The sequence below is a fragment of the Octopus bimaculoides genome, chromosome 2, assembly GCF_001194135.2.
Source record: "Octopus bimaculoides isolate UCB-OBI-ISO-001 chromosome 2, ASM119413v2, whole genome shotgun sequence".
NCBI lineage: Eukaryota > Metazoa > Mollusca > Cephalopoda > Octopoda > Octopodidae > Octopus > Octopus bimaculoides.
This window is the reverse complement of record NC_068982.1, coordinates 150,341,551-150,355,134: the sequence shown is the minus strand read 5'-3', so window position 1 is coordinate 150,355,134 and position 13,584 is coordinate 150,341,551. Positions and strand designations below refer to the sequence as shown.

At 36.9% G+C, this 13,584-nt stretch overlaps 1 protein-coding gene across 1 annotated transcript in view; it reads right to left on the bottom strand.

The window, feature by feature from the left end:
- LOC106872136 (uncharacterized) overlaps nucleotides 1-13,584 on the bottom strand; it is a 310,976-nt gene that overhangs the window by 9,211 nt on the left and 288,181 nt on the right. Inside the window, exon 5 of the mRNA XM_014919008.2 lies at nucleotides 526-558. Coding sequence (XP_014774494.1) covers nucleotides 526-558 — 33 coding nt within the window. The remainder of the gene's footprint in view (nucleotides 1-525; nucleotides 559-13,584) is intronic.

The window sequence follows — 13,584 nt, the reverse complement described above, 5'->3', positions numbered from 1 at the left end:
CTATTAAAAATTAATTTAGGATGAAAAAAAGACAAATTGGCAATATTTTTCTGAAAAAACAAAAATGCAAAGTTCCAAAAAGAAACGCCCCCCCTCCCAGAAAAACAAAATAAAGCAAAGCAAAATAACATTGTCATCAGAAGTGTTAGAAGTTTTTTCATTCTGCGTTTCACTCTCCTACGTACATGTGTGTTGGTCGTTTAACCAAATTTTCCGAATTGCTGCAAACATCGTCATACAATTATGCAATGATTTATTTTGTTTGTTAGTTTCTATTCTTTTTGAAATGTTAATTTTGTGTGTATGTGTGTATGAATATATGTGTCTGCTTGTGCTTATGGCATGTTATAGCTGCAATAATTTTCTTTTGATAAAATATATACTTTAGTACTTGTAAAATATTTAGAGCAAAAAGAAAATATTAAGCCATATCCAGAATGTTCAGTGAATACATAGCTTAAATTTTGTATCACACACACACACACACACACACACACACGCGTGCGCGCAAACATATGCACTTACCAATTAGTGATGATATATTTTCGGATGATACTCCTGCAATAGAAATGGAAATAGATTGTTAAAGCTGATAAAAAGTAATATACCATTAATTTATTTGCAATTATTCCCAGTAAACAAAATGGAAAATTGTATTTATATTTCTTCAGGTTCCTACCTAACAATTTGATTAAAATATTTTTCTTAGTCATTTTTATAGATTTTACTTACAACGTATCAATATTTCAAACATTTAATGTGAAATTATTTTAGTTGAGAAAACATAAAACGATAATCTCACATTTTTTTACCATTTTATTAACAAGGGATCGTTTCCTCAGTGGATCGAATAGCTACTATTGGATATAACAGCTAAATATCCATAAAACTATTCATTTTATTCTTAGAAAAGAGGGTAGTGTTGGCTGCGGAGATTCTAAGTGTATTGTGTCTTGGAAAAAGAAGTGAGATCACAAATGCTTTTGATTATAGGGCTGCTCGATCAGAGGTTAGCCTTAGGATAAAGAACAATAGCAATAACACCAATATTCTGTTTTGTTTTTAGTTAAAAACTCACTAATAAATATAATATACCAAACACTTATTGCTTAAAATACAAATGGTTGATTGGGCTATTACAAGTAGCTTCTACAAGTAGATTGCAATTTAGATTCTTCTTTGAACGATACAATCTTCAGGTTGTATATTTTCACAATAAAAAATTGCTTGGACAAGGGTTTAGCTGAGAGTCAGTTACATTTACAGTGGCTGAACATTGCTCAGTTTCCTTGGAAAACCAACCTCTGTGATTTTTTGAGGAAAAATTAAACTCAGAATTATAATCTGTATTTTGTAAATCACTTAGTTTTCTTTCGTCAATTTAATTACATTAGCCGTAATGTCAGAAGAACGTTGTCAGAAACAGCATTCTTCTGACGTTTTACTGTAAGTAATCTTAAATTTTCATGAAGTATAGGTTGCTTATATTAATAGATTCTTAGAATTTCTACGGTATTATTTACTTTCCGAAAGGCGGCGAGCTGGCAGAAACGTTAGCACACCGGGCGAAATGCTTTGCGGTATTTCGTCTGTCTTTACTTTCTGAGTTCAAATTCCACCGAGGTCGACTTTGCCTTTCATCCTTTCGGGGTCAATTAAATAAGTACCAGTTATGCACTGGGGTCGATCTAATCGACTTAATCATCCGTTTGTCTGTCCTTGTTTTGTCCCCTCTGTGTGTAGCCCCTTGTGGGCAGTAAAGAAATAAGAAACGTTAGTATGCCGGGCGAAATGCTTAGCGGTATTTCGTCTGTCTTTACACGTTCTGAGTTCAAATTCCACCGAGGTCGACTTTGCCTTTCATCCTTTCAGGGTCGATAAATTAAGTACCAGTTGCGTACTGGGGTCAATTTAATCGACTAGTCCTCTCCCCCAAAATTTCGGCCCTTGTGCAGAAAAGATTATTTACTTTCCGAGATTGTTTTTGTTCTACATGTTGGCTGAATTCAAACTCTTCAGTGTATCAGTGTGGTTATTGTAAACCTTTTTACAGGTCTCTCGAGTCACACTCATTAAATGTTACTCTCAAAGCTTGCATCTCATGTGAGGCACGATTCTGTGTCATGTATCACATAAATTATATAAGCGAATCTCTAGTAAAAGAAATAATCCATCGCGGGAGCCTCTATAAAGACGGTTGATGCAAAAGTCTTTTAAATCACACCATTCTGTCATAAGAAACGGATGCTAGAAATAGTAGCCAGAGCTTCCTCAAATCTTATTGCAGTGTCTTAAAGACACGTTGGATGATATTCTATACTTTTCGATCATAGGTGATCTTAATTAGATCTGGCTTGGGTCGAACAACAACAATAGCAACAACTATTAAAATGAGCCTGTACACGGTAGCTTGACTTGCTATAAATAGTAGGCAAATATCCATTAAATCCCACCGCATTAAAGGAAAAGATGGCCATATTGGATAATACAGTCCAAGATACAATATTTTTGAAAGAAAAAACGGTATGGTATCTCTCTCTCTCTCTCTTTCTCTCTCTCTCTCTCTCTCTCTCTCTCTCTCACACACACACTCACACATTTAATAATAACGTGCATTTCAAAGTTTTGGGATCCTCCTTTTACTGGATATGCATGTGGAAATCCGCTGGTGTACGCAGAATTAAAAAAAAAAAATTATAATACAACTGGATGAAATGAACAGGCTTTAATCGAAACCATGACAAACCAAATCACAACTTCCTATTAAGTCTTTTCTTTAGCATAGACATGTCTCGCCTTTTATGAAAATGGATAGTAATGTTGCCAAAATATATATTTGAAGAATTCCTCATCTCTTTTGTCTGTAAGCATTCGAAACTATGGGCGATCCAGCAGTACTCTCACCTGATGACGTGCGAGTACACAGCTATTGCTAATGTATAGAAACAATTGTTGTGGTTTGAATTAAAGCCTGTTCATTCCATTTTTGTGTTATATATATATACACACACACAAATATACATGCATACACACGCACACAAATATTCATGACTATGCAATTATGCATGTGTGTATGGGTACGTGTGTGTAACTATGCACATACACATACAGACACACACATGTGCATACGTGTACACGTATACATTCGTACGCTTACACGCACACACACATATATACATATACATTTTACATAATTTTCATTATCTGTCAATTAACTTGAAACACTTAAAGTTACCCCATTGCCGTCTACTCAAGTTCGATCAATAAATCAACAACAATATCTTTTAATTGATTATTCATTTATTAATTATGTTGCCGAGGAAATCTGTTAAACAAATTACATTGGCCGACTTCTTGACCACGAAACTCAAAACTACACCAGAAAAATGCTGATTTCAAATAATTTAGTTAACTCTTCGCTGTCCTTGTCCTTTTCTTTCTTATCACAACATGTCTAAGAGATTTTCTCTCAGACAAAAGCCACAATATCATACCTTTCAACGATGTATAGACATTACAAATGTCCATTTTAATTCAATACTATCTCAATTGCGTACATCGACTATCTATCTACCTGTCTGTCAATATGAAGTACAACTTTCAAATGACCTAATTTAACAATATAGGTATTGTGCAAGAGGAAAAATGGATATTCAATTCTCATGTTCAGGAGAAGGTTTAGTATTCGGCTTGTTCTCTGAATGAAGAGGTAAATTTCAACATCCAGGCAGGGTCGAGCTCCCCGGCTAGCATACATACATACATATTGTCAGCAAATCATAGATCCCAAAGATAATCTCCCCCCCCCCTCTCTCTTTCTCTATATATATAATTTTCTTGATCGACCACTTTGATTTTTCCTTTCTCTGAAGGTAGTCATGTTGATGGGTAGGCGTAGTGAATAAATTTAATTCGATTTGCTTGAAAATCTTTGTTTGTAAGCTTTGTTCAGCGCAGATATTTAAGAGAGGGCAAGAGAGAGAGAAAGAGAGAGAGGAGGTTAAAGAAGGGAAAAAATATCTGAAACTGTCCAGCGACAATTTTAATTCTAAAGTGATTGTTCTAAACTTTCCCTCGAAAATCACATCTAAGAGTATTTTGGGACGAATTGGTCTGTGACGAATTGAACTGGGGATGAATTGATCAACGACGAATTGACCGGGGATAAATTAACCGACGACGAAATACCCGAGAATGAATTGTCCTAGCAACACCAATCCCGTTCAAATAGCCATGTACTACCATTCATAGCAGTCCGCCAAACTTACTCTGGTACCACACACCATGAGTCTATCAGCTACTACTAAATTCAAACTATGCCGGACGGAGGGGATGACCTTGAAGTCGACGATGTTTAAACTAACGGAGACAACACTCGCAGATCGCCTGAGGAAGCACAATTAGATCTCATTATGCAAACAAACAGTTGCATAATCAAATACCTGTATTTTTGAAGAACTACGTTGCGTTGAAACAATTGTAGCGATTAAAAAATAACTGTCCAACCGTACTCCTTGTTCACTCCAATTTCTTCAATTTTATATTACCACACGACGAATGCCCAAACTTAAACTTGGAAGTATATAATAATACTACCGGATAGTACTGGGAAATTCTGAAGGTGGATGAACTTTATACTGTACTCTACCACGTTAACGGAATAACTATATATGTGTGTGTGTGTGAATAAATAAATAAATAAATAAATATATATATATATATATATATAGGAAGAGAGAGAGAGAGAGGGAGAGAGAGAGAGAGTAGCGAAGTAGAAAAAAGATCAGAGTATGTGTAGTAAAAATACTGAATACAAGGAATGTGTATATTTTAATTGAAGGCAAAGATGTCTGAATCATTACTCTGATCTGAGTTTCACGTAGACGACTATTTATTCGTTTGAAGATGGAGAGTCGCATGATGATACATAAGTAAAAATATTCGTAAACTCATCGAAATATAAATTATCGCTATTTAATTGATTATTCAAAACCCTTCAGATCCCAATAATGTACTTTTTCCACTTGTAAGCACAAACATTTTCACCAAACAAAACGGTTCTCTTTACTTTGTCGAAAACTGTCAACACATAAGGCTACAATAACTGAAAATGGAACAATAACCCACAAAAATTTCTGCAAAGAATGCTTTTGATATTACAGAAAAAAATTAAGTGCCTAATTGAAAAGAGCAAATATCTAATCAAGAGAATGAGATGGAAGTTAAAGGTAATACGTTTTAGCATTAGTAAATAAGATTTGACAGAGATGTCACTATTTCATAGTGTGTTAGTAGAACAAACGATTGAGATTCACATATAAAAAAGGCTTAAGAAAGAGTCAATAAAGAAGTGAGACAAATTATTTCCATTAACAAAATCCGTCGAAGTGTGCTAAAGAAGTATGCTAAAGAGATTACAACAAATTCTAGGCCAATAAATTCAGCGCGGAAAGAACTACGTGTTTAGCAACGAAAAAAAATAGTAGATGAATATTTATCGGAAGAGAAATGATTATTTTCCAGTATCTAAGAAATGATTATTAAAACGATAAGAACAAATGTTCAGGAACATTTCAATAATTCAAAGAGTTTTTGTTTGAGCAGCAATCAGATAATGGTTTAAAAAAATCATTGGTTAAAATTTAATTATAGATGATAAAAATCACCTACAGAAAAAACCCCACCAAAAGGCCAAGGGGAAGGGGAAGAGAATGCCAAGGCGTTTCTTAAGGATTTTCACGAACAATTAGCAAAATCTAAAATCTCTTTAAATTTGTCAAGGTTATATAGTCTAATTTCTTTCCACCCTGTGGTAAAATAAAGAATGTCCATTCGTTAGAGTTTTCGTAGTGTTTGCCTTGACTGACTTCCAGAGTTTTCGGCAGACTACAATTCAAAGAAATAGATGGCATATTAGATCATTAGTGCAGCACATAGCGGTCAAAACACCTGCCGAACGCGAGAGCACAGAATTGATTAATTCATCTATATGCGAACAATTTCTTTGAATATTTTATGAGCGTTGGTTAGGCAATTTTGCGCGTATTTGTTTATGTTAAAGATGTATTATTATATTATTTGTGTGTATGTGGGTTTATTTGTTGTGCTATAACAAGGAAAAGAGTTAAGGCTTGAGATATCGAAAATACATACCTATGAACAAAAAGACCGGAACCATTTGAATTTGACATTCTCAATATCATAAAACAAGATAAGTGCTTGTTATGGGGATAATAGTAATAATGGAACACCCCTCCCACGTGACGAGTGGTATGTAATAGTCGTTATAAATACGGTGACGTCGAGAAGTTAAGGTAGTCGTGTCTTGTCTAAATAACTATACTGCTATACCGGAGTGGACGTTATAACAGTCTGACGTTGGATTACAACAGTGTTAAAGAATAATCTAACCATTTCAAGGTATTTTACACAAATTTAACAAAATTTAATAATTTTAAAAACATACATATTTTTTTCAGGTAATACCAAAATATGTTCGAAAGTATTATCCGCACATTCCATAGACCCTCTTTTCACTAATATCATCCACACCTATAAGAAAATCCATATTAATACACTGCAATTTCCAGTTAGGTTTACAATAGGAGTCAGTGCTTACTGTACCTAAACTTAAGATATGTCAGAAAAATTAAACAATGCTAAGATAGGAATCTATAGTGACCTTCACATCTAACTCTTTGAATGTATTCACGAACTCCTTCCTAACAGTATCCCTTGCATTGCTATTTTTACCTCACAAAATAAACCCAACAGGAGTACGCGTGGAGTTCGACGACTTGCCGCCAGCGATAGATTTCCATCGCTAATCTCTTCTGCTGTTGCTTGTGTTACCATCTATTTCTTCTTTGCTTGTCTCTCACTCGATGTTGTTGTTATTTCTCTTCTATCTTCCTTTTATTTCCTGTCCTTTTACTTTCCCCTCCGTGCTAGTTGCTAGTATCGTTCTCTGTTTTCTCTCTTCGTCTTTCTCGCTTAATTTTTCTGCTCGTTCGCTTTTCCTCCTTTTGGTAAACCTTGTCTCTCCTCTACACTTCCTTTTCTTTTCTTCATGGGACTCTTTGGTGGCGAGTCTGCGTTTTCTTGTCTTTTCTTCCTCTTCACCACTGTGTACCTTTCTTCCATATTTTCCGCTGGTCTCTGCTCCTCTACGCCTTGCACCTCTACCTCTCCTTGCTGTTCCATCTCCGTCACCTTCTCTTCGTGTTTCTGGGGACACTTAGCTTTCATGTGTCCCCATACTCCACACTGAAAACATATGGGAGGTCTTCCCTCCACTACAACTCTTAACTTCGTCTCGTCCGGTAACAATACTTTCTCTGAAATTTAGTGGAGGTCTGGTAGACTGACGTGGACCGTCACCTCAAGGCCGTATTCCCATTGGTTCACCTCCGCTGTTCTTGTAATTTTGAAGATTTTAGTCTCCTCCTCTGTGTTGTAGAGGATGGCTGCCACCAGCCATGCCTCGTCAATCTCTGGGGACACTCTACCAATCCTAACTCTGGCCGCACGTTTGCCACAGTAGGTTGGCAGTAGTACCCACTCAGTGGATCTTAAAGGCACAGTGGAATGTTTTATCGCTTCTTGTTCGCTCGCGAAGCGTACCTCCACTGTGCCATATTTCTTGCCTCTGGTGTAATGCGTAGTGAGGCTTTTATTCTCTTTCAAGCATTATTCGGCCACCCCTGCTGCAGCTATTTCAACTCTTTTTGTAGCGATAGACAGCGTTCTGTATATTACTGTCCTTTTTTCTGTCTTTTCCATAATTTCCTTGGGCGGCGTCAACCTCAGGCTGTCTCCTTCCTTTCTTAACAGTTCATTGTATTTCTTAAAATTTGTCTCCTCCAGTTGAATTTCTCTTACTTGGAAGATATCTGCTGTCAAACTTTTCCCCGTTACTGCAGCGTAACTGCCTGCTGGAACTGGTTGTCTCTCCATAACGTTGTTATTAACGACTTCACCCACAAATGGGGAAGAAAACAAAAATTAACTGGTAACGAACACCAATTCAACAATTTCGATTATTCAACAATTAGGTACAGTAGACCTTCAACAATTAAACAACAAGCGACTAACAGGGAATCAAACGACTCGGGAACTGGCATGAACTCTCTGACTTACTCAGATCTCTAGTATTTATATGTAGTGGTCCAGTCCATTCTTGCCAGGGGGCATCGTGCTCTCGTACAACAGTATGTATGTTTGTATGTATGTATGTATAAGAAAATTTATGTTTGTATGTATGCAATCTTTTCCGTTAATCTTAGGCGTTAATAAATTCCTGTGATCTACTAGTTAATTTTACTGGACTGTAATTGTAGGAAAAGATTCTTAGTAACAAAGACAATGGCATCAAGGCAACGATGATGATGATGAGAATAATGAAGATCATAATGAACAGGATAATGATGACAATGATAACACTGATCATTATAATCCTTATGTCCTTATCGCAATTACTCTTTCGTCTAGAATTGACAAATGATCATAGAAAACTAGGTTTTTAAAGGAATTCTTTTAACAGAATCAAATGTGAACATCTCAACACCAAATGGAGGAGGAAGGTCCTGGAAAAGAGATATATTGAGGAATTTTTGAAGACAACAGAAAAAGAAATAAAAATTTAAGAATGCGTGTTTGAACTCTAAAAATCTTGCAACAGCATACCATACTTCTAGATATTATTAAGGTAGTCCTATACTAAATATGTCAGCTACCCCATACGGAAAAGAAATCCCTCAATGAAATTACCAGATAAAGAGAATGATAAAAAAAAACTGCTTTAATTCCCATAATAGAAATATCTCAAGGAGACTCCTTTTCTCCATTGCTCTTTTATCTAGATTTGACTACATAAAGAAATGAAGTGGTTAAACATTTTATGGAGAAACTATAAACTAACGTTTCCGTCCGAAAGGTTTTAAAACCTTAAAGACATTATCTTGAAGTGCCAAAGAAACTCAATGAAAAAAAAAAAAAAAAAAAAAAAAAAGACGAGTATATATAACACCAACCACCCCAGTCATAATCTACAGCTTAGATATAAGCAAGGGGAACTGAAGTCCCTAGATAGGAAAATTAAAAATACAAACAAACAATAAAGCTATTAACTGGTTTTCGAACCAACTACCATAAACTAACATGGATGGAATAAGCTTATTACTTACATAGACATATGACAATATGAGTCTATAAAACATTTAGACTCAAGCAGAGGAATACTGATTAGTATAATAAGGAAATATGAAGATGAAAATCAGAACATTTTTTATTTCTATATGAATACACAAAAGTGAAAAGTCTAACAGGCTGGTAAACTTAGATAAACTTAGATATGTTTCGACCAAAGATTGGTCCAGGCCATGTCTAACTTAATAGCACCACCTGATAGGATTATCTAAATCCTTTTTACAGTCAAGTTTTGTTTATCGTCCATTCAAGTAGAGAGTTCTTGAGGAAATAGGTTTAAATAAAAACAAAATTACAGAAAAGGTGAAAAACAAAATGTAAAATTAGAACAGAAATAAAAAGAATAATCCTGGATAAAGACAGAATGCATCAATATGGGAGGTACCAATGTCTCAAAAACTCTGGAAGGTGTGATTATAGCTGTAAAAAGTAATTGGTTAACAGGCCAGATATATAAAAAAATGGTGGGGTGGGGAAGCAAGCAGCTAATATCCTGTGCAAAGAAAAACCAATTGATCACATCATTTCAGGCTGTCCTAGCTTCGCAAAGGCGATACAAAAAGTTACATCCACATTAAATGCCTCAACACCATAACTGGATGTAAATGTTGTAAGCTCATAATAAACCCGGTACATGAACAACAGTATGGCCGTGATATTCTAAGACACTGCCTGCCCAGATATCATAATATATTTAAAAAAAAAAAAATCTATGTAGTCTGGTAGACGTCAGACAGTTGGAAATACATCATCATCATCATCATCGTCATCATCGTCGTCGTCGTCGTCGTCGTCGTCGTCGTCGTCGTCGTCGTCGTCGTCGTCGTCGTCAGCAGCAGCAGCAATCTGGCTAAGAAGGAATATATTCACAGACACGACAGAGTTGGGACCTATAAACACTGGAAGCTATGCTAACACTATGGAATAACAGAAAAAAAAAGATGGTATAGGCACACTCCAGAAAAGGTCATAGAAAATGAGAAAGCAACCATACTCTGAGATATGCCAATACACATAAATAGAAAAATTAAGGCCAATAGGTCGGATATAGTTGTCAGAGATCACCAAGAAAAAAAAATGTTTTCTAATCGATGTATCAATACCAATAGATGACAATGTTTCTCTAAAAGAAACGGAGAAACGGAGAAACTTTCAAAATACAAAGATCTGGAACTCGAATGTGGAGTCTAAAAGCAGAAACAATTCCTATCACTGTAGGCGCATTAGGGATGATAAAAAAGCAGTCAGACAAATACATAACTAAAATACCAGGACTTACAAGTATATATAACATACAGAAAATAACACTACTAGGCTCTACACACATCTTACGTAAAACACTTTCAATACGGTGAAAATAAGAGCAGCACAACAAACCACAACACACACTCAAGGCACACAGAGCTGCGCTCGGTAGGGCAGAGAAACCACGCGATAAAAATAAGACTACTGCATAATAATCTTTTCTACTCTAGGTACAAGGCCCGAAATTTTGGGGGAGCGAGCCAGCCGATTAGATCGACCCCAGTACGCAACTGATACTTAATTTATCGACCCCGAAAGGATGAAAGGCAAAGCCAACCTCGGCGGAATTTGAACTCAGAACGTAAAGACAGACGAAATACCGCTAAGCATTTCGCCCGGCGTGCTAACGTTTCTGCCAGCTCGAAGTGTTACTATTGAATAATGATAATAATAATAATAGTGCGTTGGGAACAGTAAGTAAAGATATAGACAAATGGCTGAAAGAGGTTGGAATAGAATGCCCTGTAGAGCTTCCACAGAAAGTTTGTCTCTTCTGGACAGAAAGGGTTATTAGGAGGGTTCTAAGAACTCGAAAGACTATTGAAAACTTGTGGATACCTAAGGTTACAAGTAGTAACCCGCTACCCACATAAATCTTATCAAGAATAAGACCGAACCTGAGTCAAACCAAATAATAATAATAATGGTTTCAGATTTTGACACAAGGTCAGCAATTTCGGGGAAAGGAGTGAGTCGTTTATATCGACCCCAGTGATCAACTGGTACTTGTTTTATGAACCCTGAAAGGATAAAAGGCAAAGTCGACTGCGCGGAATTTAAACCCAGAGAGTAAAGACGGACGAAATGCTGCTAAGCATTTTGCCCGCCATGCTAACGATTCTGCCAACCCACCTTAATAATAATAATAATAATAATAATAATAATAATAATAATAATAATAATCATAATATTTTCTTTTATTAGCCACAGGGGTATAGATGACGGGGGACATCACAAGGACAGACAATAATTTGTGTCGGGATTTACATAAAGGATGAGGTAAAAGAAATGGAAAAGACGGTGAAATGCGATAAAAGTATACTTAGTATATGATGGCATGAATGATGCAGTCGTCCTGATACACGAGAAAGTCAAACCAGGACCAATCAAGGAACCCCACAGATCCAGGATTACCTTGACTACCATGAGTCCTCTCTCATGCTCTCTAATCTACAGGTGCACACTTAGAGTAGGGCCAGTCACTCAAACCATTTTTACTACGGTCATCCATCTTTTCACTAATTCCCTGAGAAGTAGCGCTTCCCCCTCCACCTCCTCTTTTCTTTCTAAGTGGAACTTAAAAACGTCGAAGAGAACTTAACCGAAGAGGAAAGTGCCTTTCCTTAATTCCTTCAGCCTCGTCCACTACACAACCTCTATTACCATAGCCACTAGACAGAGGAACACCACCTACCCTGCCTTGGAGTGATCCTAACGATGGATTCGGCTGATAACAGCTGATCGCAATAACAGCTGATCGACATAATTCCACAAGTCAGCAATACTCGGACATTGCTCAAGTGTATGAGAACAATTTCGTCGCTCTGCGCACATCTTGGACAGTCTCGCCTGATAGTGCTTCTATGCCTGTACAGTTTATCTCGAACCGGTAGTGCTCCTCGATAGCACTGCCAGGCCAGGGATTTCTGGAAGTTATTCATGGTAGTACCAGGCCACAAAGTCCCTCGAAACAGACCGCCTAGTTTATCTTCGTCGACGCCTAGAGTTTCTCCGAGAACGTCATTGCCCTTATCCATCACCAGGTTTCTATATATCACCTCATTGGCACAGGACCAGCCAACAGTTTTTGAAGAGAGGGCGGAAGTCGATTGCATCGACCCAGTACTTGACTGGTACTTACCGACTTCGAAGGTATGAAAGGCAAAGTCGACTGCAGTGAAATTTGAACTCAGAACGTAAAGACGGACGAAATGCCACGAAAACATTTCGTCTGATATACTAACGATTCTGTCAGCTCGTCTCTTTTAATAATAATAATAATAATAATCCTTTCTACTAAAAGCACAATGCCTGGAATTTTGTGGGAGAGGGCTAGCAATTTACATCGACCCCCAGTACTTGACTGGTACTTATTTTATCGGCTCCGAAAGGATGAAGGACAAAGTCGATCTGGGCGGAATTTGAGCTTAGAGCGTAAAGCCGGACGAAATGCCACAAAGAATTTTGTCCAGCGTGTTAACGATTCTGCCAGGTCACCATCTTAAAAACAACAACAACAACAACAGTTTCTAACAAAGACAAGTCCGCATATTTCAAGGGAAGAGTACAGCCAATTAAAATCACTTCAGTATATTACTCTTACTTTTTTATATCGACCCAGAATGACAAGAGGAAAGTACAACTGCAGAATTAGAACGCAGAATTCGAAGAGATATCGTTAACAACGGTAAATCATTGCACTCTGTAGTAAATCTGTTGTCATCACCGCCAATGTTTTTTTATAGCGATCTCTAATTATTTCAATGATTTCTCACTAGTGACATTACGTTAACAATAACCTTTCTAACAATGAACTTGTTAGAAATTATTATTATATTATTATTATTATGGCCGTCAGCCTGTGAATTTATACAAGATGGAACTCCGTAACTTGTAAGTGTTTAACCAAGCATTCACAGTTTTATTTAACAAGTATTTTGCTTGCATTGCCTGGATCGTGGTGGTAACAGTTAGTGATTGCCCCTCCTTTTTAGGGGTGTGATAATTGTTTTGCATTTTTGCATTTTTGTGAAGACAGAATTTTATTCATTCTTCCAATTTTAAAAGATGTTGGATTACGAAAAAAATAATAACAATAGACCAAGAGCAGCGTTCTGTTGTAACTCCGAAAACAAACTTCTCGCTATAGAGAAATATAATTTCCTCTTGCTACGACGACAGTAATAAGTGCAAAAGTACCAGTAGCAACTATAATGGCGACGACGACTATAGCAGCAGCACCAGCAGCAGCAGCAGCAGCACCACCACCAGCACCACCAGCACCACCAGCACCACCACCAGCACCACCACCAGCACCAGCAGCAGCAGCACCACCACCACCACCAGCAGCAC